General features: G+C 36.7%; 2 protein-coding genes across 3 annotated transcripts; both read left to right on the top strand.

The window, feature by feature from the left end:
• Positions 1-1098: 1098 nt before the first annotated feature.
• Positions 1099-11172, top strand: LOC125864162 (uncharacterized). Its single transcript, XM_049544082.1, has 4 exons — positions 1099-1182; positions 2728-2865; positions 3082-3164; positions 10937-11172. The coding sequence occupies exons 1-4, from the start codon at positions 1099-1101 to the stop codon at positions 11061-11063; spliced, it is 432 nt and encodes a 143-aa protein (XP_049400039.1). The 3' UTR covers positions 11064-11172.
• Positions 11173-13002: 1830 nt separating this feature from the next.
• LOC125865201 (SKP1-like protein 1B) lies at positions 13003-22334 on the top strand. 2 transcript variants are annotated; one of them, XM_049545405.1, is made up of 4 exons: positions 13003-13118; positions 13206-13289; positions 17281-17604; positions 21931-22334. In XM_049545405.1, the coding sequence occupies exons 3-4, from the start codon at positions 17326-17328 to the stop codon at positions 22099-22101; spliced, it is 450 nt and encodes a 149-aa protein (XP_049401362.1). In that variant the 5' UTR covers positions 13003-13118; positions 13206-13289; positions 17281-17325; the 3' UTR covers positions 22102-22334. The 2 variants fall into 2 exon arrangements, with proteins under 2 accessions (XP_049401362.1, XP_049401363.1); XM_049545406.1 differs by lacking the exon at positions 13003-13118 and having other exon boundaries at positions 13206-13284.

Raw genomic sequence — 22334 nt, 5'->3', positions numbered from 1 at the left:
AGTAACCTATATTATTCAAAACTAACGCAAAAATACTATAAATCACAACAATTTAATAACTTCAAATATATTTTTAAGAAAACATATAAAAATTTGACTGATCTTCAAATTCCATTTATATCACATAAATTAAAATTAAAAAAATTAATATTTATTGGGCCCATGCTGGCACGGGCACCAAATATCTATATATATGTGTCACAAATGGAAAAGTCTCAATCAAGGAAGCAACATATATCATTTACAAATGACTTAAAAACATTAAAAATTACAATAATTACCAATTTAAAATATTTAAAAGCTATATAATAAAATACGTTGATTTTCAGAATTCTATCAAACTCACATATATTGGGACAGAAAAAATAACACATATCATTTTAAAATTACCAAAAAAGTATTATAAATAATAATAATTAACAACTTAAAATATCTGAAAGACATTTTAAAAGGGTTAATTTTGTAATTTTATCCATATCACATAAATTAGGACAAAATGACCAGTAATGTACGTTATTTGCAAGTTACATAAAAATATTATAAATCACAATAATTAATAACTTAAAACATTTTTAAAAAAAATATGAAAATTTGGATGACTCTCCAAATTTCATTTGTGTCAAATAAATTGAGACAATAAAAATAACATATATTGGGTCCATTTTAATTTATTTGTCTTATTTTTTATATTATTTTTATATTTAAAAATTGCATAAAAATACTATAAATCATGATAATTGACAATATAAAATATGTTTTGAAAAAAATACAAAAAATTCCACTGATTCTTGAAGTGAATCTATCGTAAAAATACTATAAATCATGATAATTGACAACATAAAATATTTCAAAAATATTATATGTGGGTAGTCTTATTATGCCTTAAATAGCGTTAAAGAAAGTACAGGTTTGTGATAAAAAAACTTATTCCCTTGTCTATGCAAACAATCGCTTTAAAAACTCGATTATTAGCTCCAAAACATACCATTTATGGCAACATTATCTAGTATATATATATATATATATATATATGACGATATAAGGCCTGTTTGAATGGTAGAACTACAATTAAATCCAACCTTCATTTGCTATGCAGTCATGAGCTCGTCCCTTCCAAGGAAAACTACTACACCTTCTTCTCGTGTTGTTTCTCTCGATGTCTTTCGAGGCCTCTGCGTTTTTGTAAGCAAATTTAATCTCTACCTAGATTTTTTTACTGATGAGATAACGGATTAAGATTCCGCCTAGAATTTTTGAGGAAACAGATTAAAATGATTTTCCTTTATTTATGTTTTCGGGAATATCGGAACCTGGAGTTGGTATAGTCCACGACTTTTCTTTCGTCTTTTTCTGCTTATTCTTTCGGAAGAAGAAAAAATGATTTTTGGTTTTCATTTTCCCCTAAATTTGTTTAAAATTGAGTGAGTTAGCAACGAAGTATATTGAAGAGTGTGTTTAGTTTTCCCTTTGTGGAAGAACAGTTGACGTAATAGGTAAGGTTTGTATCCGAAAGCATGTGGTTATGCAGCTCTAGAAAATGTTATAGCGTTTGCAGGTATCTCTTAGCACACAATTATACATTACATGCTTTTAAGTTTCCATATCTAGTAGCGGAATTCTCGATATTGAGAAGGCGTAAATAGTGAATGAGTGGAGTTGAGTTTTACACTGGTTAAGTAAGTAAATATTTGTTATAAGTCCATTGCACTACTGCATCTGAAGGCAGTGCACTGCCACTAAGAAGGGAAGTCCCCTATAAAATTGCTAAGATGAACTCATATTGGCCAAAATGGAGAGAAGAAAATGGTAGAGAAATTTAGCAGAAAGCTATAACTTTGTTGATGGGACATTTTGATCCCCTTTTGTCTCTCATGCTCTCCTGGTTCTAGAGAAAGAGTCAACCAAGTATCTATCTCAAAGAAATCTTTAAAATGAACCTCGAAACCACATTCACAAAGAAGATATGGCCACCTCTCTAAGTTTCAGAACCCTTTAGATTGTTTTATCCGTGCTCATAACAACTACAATCACTTGCATCTGTCCCTATAAATATCGATTCCCAATGTTCATTGTAAAGATGCTTCTTTAACTACTAAGCTCCTCCTTGCTTTAAGATTTGGATTGATTGCTTAGTTTCTTTAATGATGATTTTGATAACTATCCTTGTCCATGTTTATATTAAGACAACAGAGTTCTTGTCACGATCCAATCCACTTAAGCCATGACCTGCACTTAGTAGGCTGCTTATAACATTACAAGATTTAACAAAGAAGGAGAAAGACCAATCCTCTCCGATTTCTGCAGGGTCTTGATCATGCATATGGTGCACAACATATACATGATTAAGTTTCTGCTTAAACCGATGCTCCTTGAGTCAGTCTTGTAAATTTGGTTTGTGTTAGTAAAGAGGTGACTTAGAACTTCTAAAGTTTTGTGGAAGTTCACTGACTTTCGATTTTGATAGTCTCTTAGACTTATTATGTTGCTATTGTAGTAGGTTGGGTTGTTGTTTATTCAATGCTGACAAGTTAAAAATTTATGGATTGCTCCCGATACTGAGGAAACTCTGTCGAATTTTTAGCAAGAAAAATGGTCCAGGCCTGCTCGGTAGGCTTAGGCCTACTGAGCGCCGGTCATGGCTTAAGTGGATTGGGTTGTGACAGTTCTTCTCTTTAGAAAATTCACCTGATCTTCAGCTTATGATTTTAATTTGCTTAGTGCTTTCAGCTTATGATGCTTGTGGATTACGCTGGTTCTGTTTTTCCCAGCATTGCGCACTCTCCATGGAATGGTGTCCGCTTGGCAGACTTTGTAATGCCTTTCTTCCTCTTTGTTGTTGGAGTTTTCCTGGCAATTGTAAATACGGTATCTATACTTTGTCTTCAGATAAAATCGTGGACATAAACTCACAATCATTATGAAAGATATAGGCTTATGATGCATAGTGCTCAGACTTGCATCATGATATTTTGTACTATGTCTTGTCAATTTATAAATAAATCATCTGAGTAAGATCATGCCTGTCACCAGGTGGTTGTTGCTCTTAGCACTTTCTGAACCTTTTCCTCTTTCAAACTGCAGATAGTTTTAGACAGAACTGGGGCAACCTTGAAAGTTGTGATTAAGACCTTGAAACTTTTTATCCTTGGCATTTTCCTTCAAGGTAATTTTGTGTGCTGGCATATCTCAAATCAATATTACGGCTCACTACTGATGTCGACCGCTTAACAATATTCTGCAACTATAAGCCTGTATATATGTCTTTTGAAATGGATCTTGTATACCCCATACACTGCAACAAACGAGTCTGTTTTAATTTTGTGGTATACTAGATAGGATATTGCTCCGGTTTTTACCAATGAAATGAAGTTCAATGATGGAACGTTTTTCTTCTTGAGAACTTGCATATTCAAAAGACCAGCTAGCTCGTCTCTGTCTGGCATTTTAAGCCTTGGTCCATCAGCTTCGTACAATCTAGGAGCTGCATGTAAAAAAAGCTCTCGAGCTCGGCTAGCTTCAGTTAGTTAAATAAACCAGGTAAGTTTAAAGGCCTTTCACAATGGACAGCTAACAACATGAAGAAAGAGAGATGTTTAATCAACAAGAATGTAAATTTACAGGTAGGTTAAGTTCAACGAGAAGACAATGTTCAGCGTGAAGGTACTGTAGTTTAATTCCTGAGAGGAAAAGCATCAGCAGAAAATAGTCAAAATTGAGGATTTTACGGTACCAAATAACATAATACAATACATCTTGTAACATATGTTTTTAGCTAGGATACAGATTATTGGATTCTATGATTTTCTTGTGTGGATGAAGGGATTTCTTGCTTTGCTCTTGATGACCTTTTCTTCTTATTAGGAAGTAAGACAAACAAAATGAGAATTAAGAGAAACTGATTATTCCCTCGAGCCAATGGAGTTTAAAACAAACAAAATGAGAATTAAGAGAAACTGATTATTCCCTCGAGTCAATGGAGTTTAAATAACTAAGTGTACATATTCTAAGAAAGGAAAAGAGAATCAAATTACATAATTACAGGAGTAAATCAAGATATACAATATTTACTGGATCCTAGAATACTCTAGAATATCTATGAAATTCTAAAACTCTCCCTAAAATTGGTGCATAATAATCAATGTACCAAGGTTGTTACAAATGTAGGTAATGCGAGAACCAATGAGGCTCTTGGTGAAAATATCAACAAGTTGATCATTTGACTCACATATTTTGTGACATGTCTTCTACGAGTATTTTTTTCTCTAAACCGAAGGTCTTCTGGAAATTTCCCAAGGAGGTAGAAGTAAAGTTTGCATACACTCTAACCCTTCTCAGACCCCACTTATGGGATTTCACTTTGTCTCTTGTTGTTGTTGTTGTTGAAGTGACAATTGATCTCAATGTGTTTAATTCTCCCATGAAACATCAGACTTGATGCAATATGAAGAGTAGCCGGGTTATTGCACATAAGATCCATTGGATTGATTACTCCAAACTTCAATTCTTTGACCAACTGGTTAATCCAATTAGTTCTCAAGTTGTCATAACCATTGCTCGGTACTCAACTTCTGCACTAGATCGAGCCATTGCATTTGTCCTTACTTTTCTAAGATTCCACATTAATTCCTACCAGAGCACAATATCTAAATATAGACCGCCTATCTGAAGGTGATCCTACCCCATCGACATATGTGTATTCAACAATCTTCTCATGACCTCGATCTATTGTGATCTTAGTTGCGCGGACTCTTCACTTTTGATGCCGCACCCGTGTCGGATTCCCCAAAAATACACTACTTTTGGTGAATCCGACACGCACCCGTTGAGATTTTTGAAGAGTCCGAGCAACATAAGTTGTGATCTCAATTGTAATTGTTTTACCTATAGTTGTTTACTATCATTAACAGAAGTAGTTGAGCTGGCAGGTAGTTAAAAGCAGTTCCAGAAATTTGTTAAAAAGGACACTGTTCATTTCAGGAAAACAGTTCTAACTAATTTTCCCTCCAAATTTTGTGGAACCTTAGATCTAGTATAAGTACTTGTAATATCATAGGTAAGAGATATGTTTTGGAGAAAGAAGAGAAGTAAAAGAGTAGTTGTTCCATAAATCTTTCATTCTATTGCCGTAGAGGAGCAGTTTCTCTACAACAATTATCATTTTTCCCCATTAATTGTGGAGTCATCGCAATCGTTAAAATGCAATTATTTTCTTTGATTTTATGAATCGGAGAATACGAACAATTGCATCCCAATGACTATCACATGGAGATTCCATAACTGCATTACAACACTCGCAAGAAAGACAATGTCAGGTGAAGTTACTCTGAGATAATTGAACTTACTAACTAGCGATCACTAAACGATTTCCTTGTCGTGGTAGAAGTTTAATGTTCGGGTAGATAAGAGTGTCAATGGGTCTATCATATTTGTCTATTACAAGTCGATATGAGTATCAATGGGTTTACAACTTGTCAAACTTATCTCCTTAAGAATGTCTAGGGCAAACTTACATTATGAGATGACAATTCCTAATTTGGAGCTGTGACCTCATGCCTAGAGAATACCTTAATATGCCTAGGTCCTTCGTCTACAAATGTTGGAAGAGATGTTAATTCAATTTAAAAGCACAAATAATAAGTAGTATAAAAAGGGCACCCCGGTGCACTAAGGCTCCTGCAATGCGCAGGGTCTGGGGAAGGGCTCGATAATAAGGGTCTATTGTAGGCAGCCTTACGTTGTATTTCTGCCTGAGGTTGTTTTAAAGTTTTGAACCCGTGACCTCCTGATCTAATGGTAGCAACTTTACCAGTTCACTCCAAGACTCCCCTTCAAATTATAAGTATGTCCATAGAATACAAAATGATCAACCTCAATATGAGTCATACCAACCTCTTGAATGACCGTGCTGAACTTATCAAACAGTGCTCAAGGGGACTATTTCAAACCATATAGGATCGACACAATTGGCATACAAGACCTCAGACTCTGCCGGGAAATATCACGATGATAAAAACTTTTTTAAGTCAAGCTAATAAAGAGGGCAATGACTAACAACAATCATGGATATATGAAGGCAAAAAATGCTATTTTAGCCACGGGGAGATAGTATCACTATGATCAAGTCCAAATATTTGAGTATAACCTTTGATAACAAGGTGGGCTTTAAGTCGACCAATTTGACGATCTGAATCAACTTTGACGGGATACAACCACCGACAACTAAAAAGTGATTTACCTGGAGGTACTAGCATGTAAAAAAATACATCTCTTCAATCATAGCCTGTCGCCATTCAGGATGACATAACGCTTCACTTGTGGACTCAGGGATAGAAATAGAGGACAAAGATTACACAAAGGCATAATGAAGCGATAATTAACTATGATAGCTCAAACAAGTATTATAGGGATTGGGATTACCATTGGATTGAATACCTTTTCAAAATGCAATATGTGGACTAGTGAAAGACAAGTCCCTAGTAGGTGAAAGATTCAGCTTAAGACTGGAATCATCTGTACGTGATGTTGGATATTGAAGTCGATGATAAATCAAGAATGGTGGAGTTGTAGAAGGTTGAAAAGTTGAACTAGAATTGTAGGTGATTGAACTGGAGCAATAGGTAAGGGAGTTGGAGTTGTAGGTGATGATGAAGGGAAGATAGTTATTGAATCTCCAAAAGATGGAATTAGTAACAACCTTAAAAATGTCTAAGTGATCACCTGGATTGGTGAAGTATGGCTGGGTTTCAAAGAAAGTAACATCAACAAACATAAGACACTGTTGAAGATTAGGTGAATAGCATCGATATCCCTTTTGCGTCCTCTAGTAAACTAGAAATGCTCATTTAAGGGCACAAGGAACTATCTTATTATTTCTGGAGTAAGGTTGTGAACAGACCACATGCTCTCATAGACACGAGATGGAAGGCAAAGAAAACGTAATATTCTGGATTACGATTAATATGAGATTGTATGAATAGGGAATGAGAGTCTCAATGAGATGCCTATTCTTCAAACTTGAACAACCATGGCCTCAGATCTTCTCTATTAGATAGCAAGACCTCCATTCTTGACTAGAGCCGTCAAAATGGGCTTAGCCCATGGGGATAGCCCAACCCAATCCGTTATTGGGGTAGGGTTGGGATAGAATTTTTCAAGCTCATTTAAAATTAGTGCTTATAAGCCTGACCCATATAAGACCTTGCCCCTTGAGGTTTGATCTGGGCCGGACCGGGGTCAACTCATGGGCCAAAACTATTTATTTGAGGGTAACTTACAGAAATCTCACTAGTGTATGAGCTAATTACTTAGATGAACGTTGTGTTGTAATATTACGAATCTTATTTGATTTTTGTGCGTCCATATACATGTATCTCGAGATACATAGACTTAAAATTATGTGTAATTTGTTCTAGATACACTCTATTCAAGTAGATTCACATGTATCTAGGATACATAGAGTATAAACCCGCGCCCTCACCTCCCTCCCATCTCACTTACCACTCTTCTATCTCGCTCACGTATTTGGGACGCATCACCCCAGATACATGTATTTCGCGTATCTAGTATTCTAGATACATGCTAATCACACTAGATATTTTTCTAGTAATATCTATTTCAAAAAAAAATTCTATTTCTTTTTCAAAAAAGATATTTTTCTAGTAATATAGAAACAACACCATTGTTTGCCATATTTGATTTGAAAATCTTCTCATTTTCTTGATGTTATAGAATTTTAAGTTTGAAAAGAAAAAAAAGGCAAAAAAAAGAAAGGCTAGCCCGCCCCAACCCGTGGCCCTTCTAGGGTTGGGTTGGGTTGAGCATTTTCAGGCCCTTCCAAAGCCCGCGAGGTTTGGGCGGGGTGGGGCTGGGCTGACCCTTTTTGACAACTCTATCCTTGACCATAGAGCAATTCGAGTGGTGAGAATTGTAACTGTTAGGACTCCTTTCTCTCTCTCTCTCTCTCCCTTTGTACTATTTCTTCTTATTGGCCATTTTGGGAAGGATCTTACTCCTGTTCCTATGGGATTTTATTCCTTTGAGTCTCCCCAGAAGCTGCTAGTTGATCTAGTTGGTCCAATTTTTTCAGAGATAAAACTTTACGAACTCCAATTTCTACATCATCTCACACAATTCTCCTACCTCTGAAGTAGGGGTTCCACTGTTGGTTCTCCAATTGCCTTAGTGCCCTTCACCATTGATGCCAAAGATTCGATAGCTCTTATACCACTGTCAACAACATTCTAGGAGCTCAACTGTAAGCTCAAAAATTCTAAGCTAAAACAAGAACTCTACAGAGTAATTCGAGTGAAATGTAATTGAGATAAATGGGGGAGGAGAATTGTAGAAAAAGAAGATTGTAATTGAGACAAATGTAAATGTATTCATGATCAATCAATAGAGGATTACTTCTCTGTATAGCTATACTTGGATTAGATCTGACTTGGCTGACGCCAACTGTCACTAACAAAATTTCCCGCCCTTAATGTATTCAAAAACTCCTAACTAACATAACCAACAGAAATGCTGACATGTCATCCCTAACGAATTCTATGCTTTATCTACCCTATTAAATCATGTATCTGTACTCGCCGGAGAAGTAGTCGCCTAGTTGGAAAGTTGTTAGGAAGTAGTGGAATTTTAATGAGTGATGTTGAATTGAAGAGGTGAGTTCCGCAAAGAATGAGCGTTGCCAGAGAGTCGTGGGCTTTCTCCCACGCACCAGCACATGGGTGAATCTCGCCGGCACATCCGACTTCTTCCCAGCGTGTGACAATACATGAAGAGTCTGATGATAATGGGTTTTCTGGTGTTTGTTCGCCGAAGAGTTCCAAACACAGTGGTGGTATTGGTTGAGGCTCAACGGCCGCCGACTGACTTAAGTAATTTCTATATAGAATGAAATGATAAGAGGTATAAGGAGATGTGCAAGATGTTAAATGGACTTCAGAAACAAGGATTTCAGATCAATTCTAATATATTGGAGTTCATTAAGAATCATCATGCTACTTTAGAAAAAGTAGGTCTTCTTATGCTAGGAATACTAGAACACGTAAATCTGAAAGAAGCCTACAATCGGATTTCATTGTTCAAAAAGTGAGTTGCAGAGAAAAGAGAGATTTTGTTTACGGATTTTTGAGTAAAATACGATTGTGAAGTGTATAAGAAAATAAGGTTTGCATGACTTAAACACGTGTGGAGATATCTATAATATCTGTCTTTCTTCTCTTTTATTGTTGTATTGTTGTTTTATGTTCTATTCGGGGCAACATAGGCTGTGCTCCGAAAACATAATTTCAATTTTCTATTCAATTCAAAATTCAAATTGAAGTATGATACTTTTCTGATATCTGATATCAAATTGGTATATCAATACCAATTCGATCTGAGCTCTTGGAATTGGAATAAATTTGGCAGCGGATTGCGAAATCTTGGTGATCTTCTCTATCTAATGAATGGGGAGTCCTCTTTAAAATGGCTCGCTCGTAACCCTGCAGATGAAATACATTACATAGTCCAGGGATTGTTGACTTACCCATTTAGTGACTTTGGCATTGAACGTTCCCATTTAAAATATTTGTTTAAAGTTCAATTTTTTCGTAGGGCAAGACAATATGAATGTTCTATCATGTTCCATCAATACTTTTAAGGGGTTATACAATATATCCGGTGTGGAAGTAGGCCAACATTTCTATTGGCAAATAAGAGGTTTCCAAATACATGGTCAAGTACCCCTGCCCACATCAATCGAGGCCCGCGTACAAATGCACGCCCATGTGCGCATCGCCTAAGTGACAATGGCAAGCCCTTGCGCGCATCACCCAAGCAACATCGGCGGACCCCTGCACACATCGGTCAGGCGACATCGGATGAGGTCTGCACACAAGGGCAAGCCCGTGCGCATATCTGCAAAGCGAAATCTATCGATTTTGGCACGCAAGGCCAGGCCTCTGCGCGCATTTGTTAGGCGACATCGACAAAGCCCTACGAACGTCCAAAAAGCTACATCGGCCAAGGCCCGCATAGAACGGCATGCCCTGCGCATCGCCCAAGCCACATCGGCATACCCCTTCACGCATCGGTCAATGCCCACACACAACGGCAGACCCTTGCGCATATCAGCCAAGCGACATCAAACGATGCCCTCGCACAAGCGCAAGCCCATGCGTGCATCACCCAGGCGACATCGGCCAAGGCGCCCGCGCCCACCTGACATTGTCTAATGTCATCGCTTATTTTTTGGAAAATTTCGATATAAGAAAGTATATTCTTTTTTGTTGAAAACTATTATTTTTGTTATGTGAAAATCATTTGTGCAATTCGAAATGTGAATGATGGAGTTTTTCTATTTTTTATATTTTTTTCCTATTAAATTATTTTTTCCGGAAAATTTCAACGTATAAAAAAATAAAATTTTCTTTTTGAAAACTATTATTTTTATATTTGAAAGTTATTTGTGCAAGTGAAATCGTGTTTGGTGGTTTTTAAAATATTTTTTATATATTTTTTTCCTATTTAATTATTTTTTTTCCAATTTCAAAATTCTGACTAACTATTACATAGTCAGTGGAATGATGCACAGTGGACAGGAGTTTCTTCTCTACTGGTAGTTGCACAGAAGATTAAGTTTTACGCTAGTTCTTGTATCATGTCCGAAAGTAAGACAAATGAAAAGAGAATCTAGAGAACCTCAGCTTAATTATTCCTTCAAGCCGTTGGGGTTTAAATAGCTAAGTGTGCATATCATAAGAAACAAAAAAAGAGAATCAAAATACATAATTTCAGGAGTAAATCAAGCTATACTATATTTACAAGATCCTAGAATATTTACGAGCTTCCAACACTACGGTTGTCTTCTGATTTTGTTCATAGTATATCATTTTCTTGTATGAGATATCTAAACTTCTTGTTACTGATTCCACATTTGTTTCGTTTCAAGGGGTTACTTGCATGGAATAACTGGTTTAACCTATGGTGTAGATATTGAAAGAATAAGATGGATGGGAATTTTGCTGCTAACTCTGATATTATTTGTTTTGCTTTTTTGCTACCGTGGTATGAGATGACTAGATTAGCTACAAGATTAGTGTCGTTTCATACTAGCATTGCCAGTTGAGATGAGTGTCGTCGCATTGCCTCCAACGACTTCTTTTGCTTTGTAGCTATGTTTCTTATCCTTCCTAAGTGGTTCATAAGTCTTCCTTAGTTAGACTTCTAAAGACTGCTTTCGCTTGTGCCCCTTATTCCTCTGCTTTAGCCTGTGAAGTATTGCTCTTGTTATTCTTTATAGTTTTGGTGAAGTGCCTATATGGATTAACTTCCTATGTAGCTATTTCTGTGATAGATGCTGATTCTTCAAGAGTAGCATCCTAACCTGGTTTCCCTGATTATTATAAGAAGTTTTCATTTTCTTGTTAGAAGGATTACTACTAACTAGGTCAATAGATAGGTGCAGATGAAGAACTTATGCATGTAACCTGTTCATTTCAATTAATTGTTCAGAATATTATACATTTCTTTTCATTTATGCAGAGAATAGTTGTTGGATATATTACAGCTGCTTTGTGCAAGATATGACATCCATGTCAAGGGATAAAAAGAGTTGCCTTTTTCAAAAATTATATTTGGCAATGGTAAGACAACTACATCCCTGATTTTCAGGTAGATTTTTTGTTTTGATTGTGCAATTATTAGGAGTACTACATATATCTTCTGTTTCTGCATCATGAAGGTATTGCTTTGGAAACGGAAAAGGAAGAATATAGATCAAGTATCTTAACAATGTTGATTTTCTTTTTCCTTTTGATAAATGGAGCATAATCAGATAAACTGAGAGCTTAAACTATTTCTTATTGTACCAAGCTAAATCTTAGTTGCGGGCAAGTTTTTTTCCTTAGTGGAACCATAAGTGTGTCTTGTCAGCTTCTCATAAGTAGGCATTTATCCCCTTTAAGTTAGATAAAAATCTAGCTTGTCGCTGGTGGAAGTCAAACCCATGACATGTTGGTACAAGGTCTCAACTCAACTACTTGAAATAGGCCTCATTGGTAATTAACCGATAGATTAAATAGGCAAAAGAGGAGACATTTGTGTGTTTTTATTGGAAACCTAGTGAGTCCAACTGCAATGATATTGACAGTCTTATTATCGATCTTCTTCTTTTTTTATGACAAGGGAAACCCGCAGCCGCTACCCTTTGGATGTGCACAGGGTAAAACCCCCGCTCCTATGCAATAGCTTGCAAACCACATAGGAGAGGTAACCCACACTAGGCAAGCCCGGTGCAACGAGCTCGACCCAGAAGGCAAACCCTTTGCTTTCGCTGGCAAGGGGTTTCGAACTTGAGACCTCCAACATGGAAGTCCCAAGCCCAAACCACTGGGCCACCCCGAAGGGTTTATCGATCTTCCTTTTATATAGTGTTGTTTCTTGTCCTCTATGGTTATCATTGTCTCTAGTTTTACCTAACAACATTTTGCTTCATTTTTAGGTGTATCATGTTCCTATTGTCTGCTATATATTGTGGGTTGTTATATGGTCTATATGTCCCTGACTGGCAATTCAGTGTGTTGCAGTCACCAGGAAGCACCATTTATGAGTTAGCAGTTGTTTGCTTTCTATTCCCCTTAATCTGAACTGTATTCTAAAAAGTAAAAACAATGTGACTACGTAAGTGGCTCCAAGCAACACGTTAAGAACTCTACAGAAGCTTAAAGATGAATGTGATGAGTCATTACTGCTTTGAGTGATATCAGTACTAATATTTCTACCTTTGATTTAGCATGTAAAACACTTGTTCAAAGTCAAGAACTTTTGTGATCAATTCTTATCCTTTAGAAGCTTATTATCACTTTAATCCAATAGAACCTTAAAAATGACTGATCCCTTGTTACCGCTTTGTGTATGATCAGTTCTATTCCTAATTGATCAAGTTGGAGAACTTTTCTATCAATTATCTTATACTTATTTGTAATATAAGATGGTAAATTTTGTTGCTACTTGCAGGTAAAATGTTCTGTTAGAGGAGATCTTAGACCTGCATGTAATTCTGCTGGAATGATTGATCGCTATATTCTTGAAATAGATCACTCTATGCAAAACCTGTATATAGAAATATGAAGGTAACTTTATACCGAACTGCACCGCTGACATGCTTATGTCCAGACCTCACAGTTAGCCCCTTCATGACCAATATTAATCTTTCACAGGAATGCAATGGATCCAACAGTGACAGTTTCTGAGAGTATGCCCTCTTGGTGTCATGCTGCTTTTGATCATGAAGGCATTGTAAGGTAACAACCTATCATATTTGTCTATTACAAGTCGATATGAGTATCAATGGGTCTACAATAAGAATCTCTAGGGCAAACTTACACTATGAGATGACAATTCTTAATTTGGAGGTGTGACCTCAATGCCTAGAGAATACCTCAATATGCCTAGGTCCTTCATCTGGAAATGTTGGAAGAGATGTTGATTCAATTTAAAAGAAGAAAGAATAAGAAGTATAAAAAGGGCACTGTTATTTGCAGTTTTGATGATTTGACAAACCATGGGACCTTGTAAAGGGACATGATCCTTGTGTCAATGTACACATAAATGTAGGCGGTAAAAAGTACAATTGGTTGGTGCACAGTTTCCAACTGTGGCAGAAACCTCGGCCAATGGCATGGCCTCGAAGGTTGTGTCTATTCTTCATAAAGGTTATGTCCAATAGACACTACCTCAGTTTTTGCAACTTGAAAATTCTCAAGAACATTTGCAAAGACCCACTTTCAAGAAGTATCATCCTCAAGAGAAAGTGATCAAAGATAATGATGAAGCAAATGATCGACTTGCTCTTGTTATCAAGTCCTTCTCCCATCAGCCTCCATCTACATAGTCCTTCCCTTTCTGTTCATGTGTCTTTCTCTTGTGTGGACAGTGTCCGGGGTTCTCAATATCAGTTTAATTTTAATGTATTGACTGCTATCTTTTGTGCAATGAAATTGGTTCCTGTTTGGTTGTGATTAATCTTTGCTTAATCTTGTTTTCTCACCGTGTTTGTGTTGCCCCTGGCTATGATCTTACTTTGCAAACTTACTTGTTATGCTGGTTTACTGCACTTCTTTTTTATGATGCCAAAAGGGGAAAAAATGTTGGTTGCTTAGGTCGGGAAGGCAGGTTGACAGGGAAATGAAATGCAAGGCATGTTGACAGGGGGAATGAAAATGAAGGCATTTGTGTGGAATTTGTCATCATCAAAAAGGGGAAAAATGTTATTTGCAGTTTTGATGATTTGACAAACCATGGGACCTTGTAAAGGGACCTGATCCTTGTGTCAATGTACACACAAATGCCAGGCTGTAAAAAGTACAATTGGTTTGTGCAGTCTCCAACTATGGAAGAAACCTCGGCCAATGGCATTGCCTCGAAGGTTGTGTCTATTCTTCATAAAGGTTATGTCCAATAGACACAACCTCAGTTTTTGCAACTTGAAAATTCTCAAGAACATTTGCAAAGAGCCACTTTCAAGAAGTATCATCCTCAAGAGCAAAAGGGACCTGATAGAGCTGCAAGCTGTCTAGTTGTCTTAGGATTATATCTTCCATGCTTGCATTGTAAATATGTTCCTAATTTATAAAGGATTCAAATCTTTGTTCGTTTTGTTAAAGTCTAAATCGATTAGAGTTTACTGATTTAGTGGGCAGTCTTGTATCTGCTTAGTCAAATTCTAAGTCATTTAGAAGTTAGTTGATTTAGTGGGCAGTGTGGTATCTGCTTAGTTGAATTCTAAGTTATCTAGGGGTGATAGCTTAGTGGGCAGTGTGGTATCTTCTTAGGTTCAATAAGTAATAGAGTTATTACTTAGCTTTGAGATAATAACTTAATCTCATTTGGTTGTATCTGTGTTTCACTTTTGCTTGAAGAGATTACTGAAATGGTTGAAAATCCTGTGAGACAGGTCGTGGTTTTACTCCCTTGAGCAAAGAGGTTTCCACGTAAACTGCTTGTGTTGTCTTTTGTTTGTTGTTTACGCTTTATTACTATTCTTGTTGAGTCAAGGGACCCGGTCCGTTGACTGATAGTGGACACACGTATTCTATCAATTGGTATCAGAGCAGATGCTCTCTAGCTGGTTAACAACAAGAGAGAGATTCTTGTAAAAAGATATGGCTGCTCCATTGAACCTAGAAGAAGGACAATCGTCAACAAGACAACCTCGTTTCAATGGCCAGTTCTATAGCTGGTGGAAAACAAGGATGCACGACTATTTAATGGTTGAAGACGGCGAGTTGTGGGATATTGTGTTGGATGGACCCATCATCCCAACAACCGAAGTGAAAGATGGTGAAATTACAAAAGTCGTTCCAAAGACTCGCCAACAGTACAACGAGGTGGACAGAAAGAAGATCGAGAAAAGTTATAAAGCTAAGAAGTTGCTAGTGTGTGGTATAGGTGCTGAAGAATACCACCTCGTCTCTGCTTGTGAGTCGGCAAAAGAAATCTGGGATTGTTTGAAAACAGCCCATGAGGGCACAAAGCAGGTGAAGGAATCAAAAGTGGATATGCTTACCACCCAATTTGAGAACTTCACAATGAAGGAGCGGGAAACTATTCATGACATGCATACAAGATTCTCCTCCATAACCAACGAGCTCCGGGAAGGACCTTACTCCTATTCCTATGGGGTTTTATTCCTTCGAGTCTCCCCAGAAGCTGCTAATTGATTCTTCAATTCAACTACTGGTTGGTCCAATTTTTTCAGAGATGAAACTTTACCTGCTAAAACTCCAATTTCTGCATCATCTCACACAATTCAGCTACCTCTGAAGTAGGGGTTCCACTGGTGGGTTCTCCAATTGCCTTAGTGCCCTTCGCCATTGATGCCAAGGATTCAATAGCTCTTATACCACTGGTAACAGAATTCCAGGAGCTCAACTCTAAGCTCGAGAATTTTAAGCTAAAATAGGAACTCTACAGAGTAATTCAAGTGAAATGTAATTGAGACAAATGGGGGAAGAGAATTGTAGAAGAAGAAGATTGTAATTGAGACAAATGTAAATGTATTCATGATCAATCAATAGAGGATTACTTCTCTGTATAGCTGTACTTGGATCAGATCTAACTTTTCTGAAGCCAACTGCCACTAACAAACTTTCCCGCCCTTAGTGTATTAAAAAACTCCTAACTAACATAACCAACTGAAATGCTAACATGTTATCCCTAACAAATTCTATCCTTTATCTTCCCCTATGTAAATTATGTATCAGTCGTCGCCGGAGAAGTGGACTGCCTAGTTGGAAAGTTGTCAGAAAGCAGTGGAACTTGGATGGGTGATGTTGAATTGAGGAGGCGTGTTCCACAGAAGAATGAACGTCGCCAAAGAGTCGCTAGACTCCCTCACACGCACCGGCATATGGGTGAATCTCACCGCCAAATCAGACTTCTTCCCGGTGTGTGACAACACGTAAAGAGTATGGTGATAATGGGTTTTCTAGGGTTGGATTGCCAAAGAGTTCCAAACACAGTAGTGGTATTTGTTGAGGGTCAACGCCCGCTTATTCTGACTAATTGTTGCACAGTCTTTGGAATGATGCACAATGGACAGGAGTTTCTTCTCCACTAGTAGTTGCACAGAAGATTAAGTTTTATGCTTATTCTGATATCATGTTTGAAAGTAAGATAAATAAAAAGAAAATCTAGAGAACCTCAGCTTAATTATTCCTTTTAGGCGTTGGGGTTTTAATAGCTAAGTGTACATATTCTAAGAAACAAAAAAGAGAATCAAAATACATAATAAGAACTGTCATTCTCATTTTATCATCTGAGCACAAAGAAAATTGAAGAGAGAAGAAGAACAAAGGGAGAAGAAATACCTTAAACTGCAGCAACACTATCAGAATATGGAAGATGAAGAGAGCTTTGAGTAGATGAAGAGTTATTTGAACCTGTGGGATGTGGGAAGTGGAAAGAGAAAGCCAAGGTCTATATTTTGTAGTAAGTATAATGAATAAGCAAATAAAGACACATGTGATATTTCAGAATAAAGATGTCTCCCAAAAATGAATGAAATTTAATAGCCAATAAAATAGGGCCACAAATAGCAAAATATTAAATGCATCACAGTACAATTTAAATAGATTTTGGTCCAATTCTGTAATGTTGTGTTCGTCTAAGAAGCTGTCATTTCTAAATAAGGGATAATATAAAAAAATGAATATAAATATAAATAAATAAAAGTAATATAAATAGTAAATCCTACAAGGTTTGCTCACTCTTGCCTCTTTTTCTTCTCTCTAGCCTACAATTAGGGTTTGTTGATCGGTTTAGAATTCTCCTTCAAAGATGATCAGTTTGAGGAGCTTCGACGGAGAGACCTTTGAGGTCGATGAGGCGGTGGCGCTAGAATCGGAGACAATTAAACATTTGATAGAGGATGACTGCGCTAACACCATCATCCCTCTACACAACGTTACTGGCAAGATCTTAGCCAAGGTCATCGAATATTGCAAGCGCCATGTGGAGGTTCCTAAAGCTGAAGATAAGACCGCTAAAGAGGATCTTAAAACTTTTGATGTTGAATTCGTCAAAGTTGATCAGAGCATCCTTTTCAATCTCATGCTGGTTTTGATCTTTTTAAATCTTTATGTATATCGTAATTGATTCCTATATGTTTCTGATTACGTCGGTGGGATTGTTCAATTATTGGTGTGCGTGATTGTTTATTCTTTAATTAATTTATCTAAACAACTAGAAAGAGGCAAAAGTCAATAACTTTTTTATATTCCAAAATTATAGTCGAATAAAACATGTGACTCCTATAGAAGTGTCATATAGCAGCTAAGGGTGTGGCTTGTTGGTTAATGAAGTGGTTGAGAACCATGAGATATCACGTTATGATGTCCTGTGGAGACAAATAACACTAGGTGATTGTTCCTCCTCTGTCTGAACCTCGTGATAGAGTCACTTAGTACTTGTTGCTGGTAGGAGGTGACATGTATCCCGTGGAATTAGTCGAAGTGCATGAAAGTTGGCCCAGACACCACATTCAGAACTGATGAAGTGCTTTTTTGGCTTGATTGTTTTTTCTTCATTTATGCTTGTTCCTTGTTAGTAGTTGTGTATATTATTAATCTCAACAATCTTTTGTTTATTAGTCTATTCTATAAAGATGTCTTCTTGTTGGTAGAACTTTGTAAATTATTAAATCCACGATTTTATTTGTTAATATGTACAACATACCATGTGTAATTTCACAAGTGGGGTCTCGGACCTTACCTCCTACCTTGTGAAGGTATAGGGGTTGTTTCCAAAGACCCTCGGCTCTAGTATAACATATTAAAGCATGAACAAATATGCCATTTTAGAAAAAGAAAAGAGTAGTATCAAACCAAAAAGAATGAGCATTTTAATATTTGGAAATTCTTTAACTTTTCCATTTACCCTTAGGGACATGCTCTTGTAGGGTGTGGCCTAATAGTTAATGAATGGGTTGAGAACCATTTGGTGATTGAGTTACTTGGTACCTGTATCTCGTGGAATTAGTCGAGGTGTGTAAAAGTCAGCCCAAACACCACAGCCATAAAAAAAGGGTCATAAAACTGAGAAATGATAAAGTGTTTTTTTGGCTAGATTGTTTTCATTCATTTCTATTTGTTCCTTGTTGGTAGTTGTGTATATTATTAATTTCAACAATCTTTGTTTCTTTGTCTATTCCAAAAAGATGACTTCTTATTGGTAGAATTGTGTAAATTATTAAAACTATGATTTTACTTGTTAATATGTACAATATACCATGTGTAATTGCACAAGTGGGGTCTGGGACCTTACCTCCTACCTTGTGAAGGTAGATGGGTAGTTTCCCAAAGACCTTCGGCTCTAGTAAAACATATTAAAGCAAGAACAAATAAGCTATTTTAGAAAAAGAAAAGATGCAGTATCAAAACCAAAAAGAATGAGCATTTTTATATTTGGAAGTTCTTTAACTTTTCCATTTACCCTTAGTGACATGCTCCTATAGGGTGTGGCCTAGTGATCAATGAAATGGTTAAGAACCATGGGGTCTTAGGTTCAATTTTCAGTGGAGACAAAATACTAGGTGATTTTTCCCATCTGTCCTAGTCTTGGTGACAGAGATACCCGGTACCTGTTGCTGGTGGGGGATGACAGGTATCCCATGGAATTAGTTGAGGTGTGTGAAAGCTAGCCCAGACACCACGGTCATAAAAAAAGTGTCATATAACTGGGAACGGATGAAGTGCTTTTTTCGCTTGATTGTTTTCCTTCATTTCTGTTTGTTCCTTGTTGGTAGTTGTGTATATTATTGATCTCAATAGTCTTTGTTTATTATTCTATTCCAAAAAGATGACTTCTTGTTGGTACAAATGTGTAAAGTATTAAACCCACAATTTTACTTGTTAATATGTACAATTTACCATGTGTAATTCCACAAGTGGGGTCTGGGACCTTACCCCCTACCTTGTGAAGGTAGAGAGGTTTTTTTCTGGAAGACCCTTGACTCAAGTAAAAGCAGAGCAGTAGTAAATAAGCCATTTCAGAAAAAGAAAAGAACAATATCTAAACCATAAAGAATGAACGTTTCTATATTTGGAAGTTGAGAAAATGGTCTAAAACCCCCCCAACCTATACCCGAAATCCCAACTACACACTCCAACTTCAAGAGTGTCCTATTACCCCCCTGAACTTTATATTTCTCTATTTTCTACACGCTTAAACGCTAATCTGTCATAGGAGGTGTTCTCACCTCCTCTAGGCGCGTTAGAAGGTGAATTTTGACGAAAATTTCCGAGAAAATAGTCATCTTCCCCACCCTTAAAATAAACCATTGTTTCTTCTCCATAGCAACAAAGACCAAATTCTCATACAAAAATTAAATTGGGTTTATATCAAATTCAATTGAACTCCCTAATGAGAATGTTTTTTTCCTTTTTTTTTTTGTAGATCCTTTAATTATCAATCTCAAATTTCAATTAATAAATGAAAGGATTCAATCTCAATTGACCTCCATTAATGGCATTGCTAGTGCTTTCGTTTGTTCTCCCTCTTTTGCTGCTCGACCATCAGCCACCAGTGTCGCCACCTCCGGCGAAACCCAAACCACCAACAAAACCCCGTTCTCCTCTTCCCCTCTCCTCTTATCTCTCTTCCATTCCGAGACAACCACCATGAAGACCTACCTCTGTTCTCACAACAAGGTCGATATTCATCTTTGTTTCTCACAATTCCGTAGGAATTTGAAAGAATTGGGGAAAGAAATTACCTTAGAGATTTTAAGAAATTGGGAGAGTATAGGAAAAAGTGGAAAGGAATTATAAAAAAATTGAAAAAAATAAATAAATTAGTTGAATTTTCACCTGTAAAACGCGTGAAGTTCACAGGCCAACACAGATCTGGTTATGGCTTTTTAGGGGTGTAATTATTACAGTTTTAAACAATTCAAGTGGGTGATAGGACTCCCGTAAAGTTGGAGTGTGTAGTTGGGATTTCGGGTATAGGTTGGGGGGGTTTTAGACCATTTTCTCTTTGGAAGTTCTTTAATTTTCCATTTACCATTAGTGACATGCTCTTATAGGGGGGTGATAATGTCATGACATGTTTAGATCACATGTTCTAACTAAAAAGTACTTTTCTATGTGTTAGAACTTTCTTTTTCTTTATTAAACTTCATTCCCAGTCAAGCACCCATCCATATAAAATTAACCAGAAGATTATTAGTTTTCTGTGATCAGTTTGGTAATTTTTGTTTATTTTGTGGATCTGTGGTAGTTTGTCAATTCAACTTTTACTTCCGACTACCATTGCCTATCTACTTGGCTTTTGTTTGCTGCCTCTTCCATAGACTGAGTTTCTGCTCTAGTTTACTCATGTTTAAGCTTCATTGGTAATATACATTGAGTTTATTAGGGTAGTCACGAATAAATTAATCAATCAATTATGTCTCAGTCCCAAACTAGATCATTTGTTCTATATCCATTCTGCTTTATTTGGCTCCAAGGACATTTCTATGTGTAGTCGTTTTGTTGTAGTATACAATATATCGCAAATGGTTGTAGTTGTTTTTAGTAATGAAATGGTGTTTGACTGCTACTTCTATAGTTCTATTAGTCTGTTATATTTGGCAAAAAACATTTCCCTTTGTCATGGTCTAGTGAACTTTCTATTGCTTAGAACAGCAGTATAGTACTATAGTGGCTCATTCTAAAACATTGGGTAAGAACTAAGAAGATTTTCTGGAACACTAAAATTGAAAATAAAACCAAAACATGCTTGTAATTGTAAAATTAGAGTGAAGCATATATTTTACATTTAGAACATGTAGTCATACTTTAGTTTATTGCCTATTTTTTTTAAGAAATAAATGCTATATGGACATGTTTGCAGCACATTTTGTTTACATGTCTGATATGCCTCTCTGTTCCACCTCCTGAGTTCTTGCCTGGGCATTTTGAATCTGTAGAGTGGCTTACAATTGTTGAATGTGTTTTTTAACTGTTAAATTTTGCATACTGCTGTTACTGGGCTTACTTATTGGTTTCCATTTGTTTTTAGTTATTGCTATTAGCATTTAATGATTTACAATGGACCCTCCCTTTTTCTGTTGAGAGCTTGTATTTGAGGTTTACTGTGTTTAGGTGATTTCACCCTGCGGGTGTTGTTACGGTTAATTGTTACTGCTTTGTTATTCATTGCCATGTTTCTCCACTCGTTTTTTTTTTGTTTTTGTTTTATTACTGCTTGGAGTTGCTTGAGCAGAGGGTCTTTTGAAACCAGCCTCTCTACCTCTCCGAGGTATTGGTAAGGACTGCGTACACTCTACCCTCCCAGACACCACTTTGTGGGATTTCACTTGATATTTTGTTGTTGAGACCTTGTATAGAGGTTATGTATCTATTGCTGTTGCATTAAATCATTTGCCTAGTCTCTTTACAGGCTGCCAACTACTTAAACATAAAGAGCCTGCTTGACCTGACATGTCAGACAGTTGCTGACATGATCAAAGGGAAGACCCCTGAAGAGATTCGTAAAACTTTCAACATCGAGAACGACTTCACTCCTGAGGAAGAGGAAGAAGTCAGGAGGGAGAATGCTTGGGCAGTCTAGTGAATTTGAGTCTGCTAAGCGTCCATATGTGATGATATATCTGCAATATACTTTAGTAGATGCTATGAATAACTTATATTAGTAAGTGTGTGACTGTTGTTTCTGGGACCTTCATGCTTTTCAGTTGAACCTCTTTTGCTCTGTTATGCCATGGTTTGTTGTGTTCTAAGTAAAAATTGAAGATAAAATCATGTTGGTAGCTGATGTCCATTTTCATTGATCTATTATTGGAA

The sequence above is a fragment of the Solanum stenotomum genome, chromosome 5 (genome assembly GCF_019186545.1).
Source record: "Solanum stenotomum isolate F172 chromosome 5, ASM1918654v1, whole genome shotgun sequence".
Taxonomy (NCBI): Eukaryota; Viridiplantae; Streptophyta; class Magnoliopsida; order Solanales; family Solanaceae; genus Solanum; species Solanum stenotomum.
The sequence above is the reverse complement of the archived record's forward strand: the minus strand, read 5'-3'. Positions and strand labels throughout refer to the sequence as shown.

Coding starts and splice junctions, on each gene's coding strand:
- LOC125864162 (XM_049544082.1), top strand. CDS start 1,099: ATGAGCTCGTCCCTTCCAAGGAAAACTACTACACCTTCTTCTCGTGTT. Junction 1,183..2,727: donor TTCGAGGCCTCTGCGTTTTT/GTAAGCAAATTT, acceptor TAGTGCTTTCAG/CTTATGATGCTTGTGGATTA. Junction 3,165..10,936: donor CTTGGCATTTTCCTTCAAGG/TAATTTTGTGTG, acceptor TTTCGTTTCAAG/GGGTTACTTGCATGGAATAA.
- LOC125865201 (XM_049545405.1), top strand. CDS start 17,326: ATGATCAGTTTGAGGAGCTTCGACGGAGAGACCTTTGAGGTCGATGAG. Junction 17,605..21,930: donor TCCTTTTCAATCTCATGCTG/GTTTTGATCTTT, acceptor GTCTCTTTACAG/GCTGCCAACTACTTAAACAT.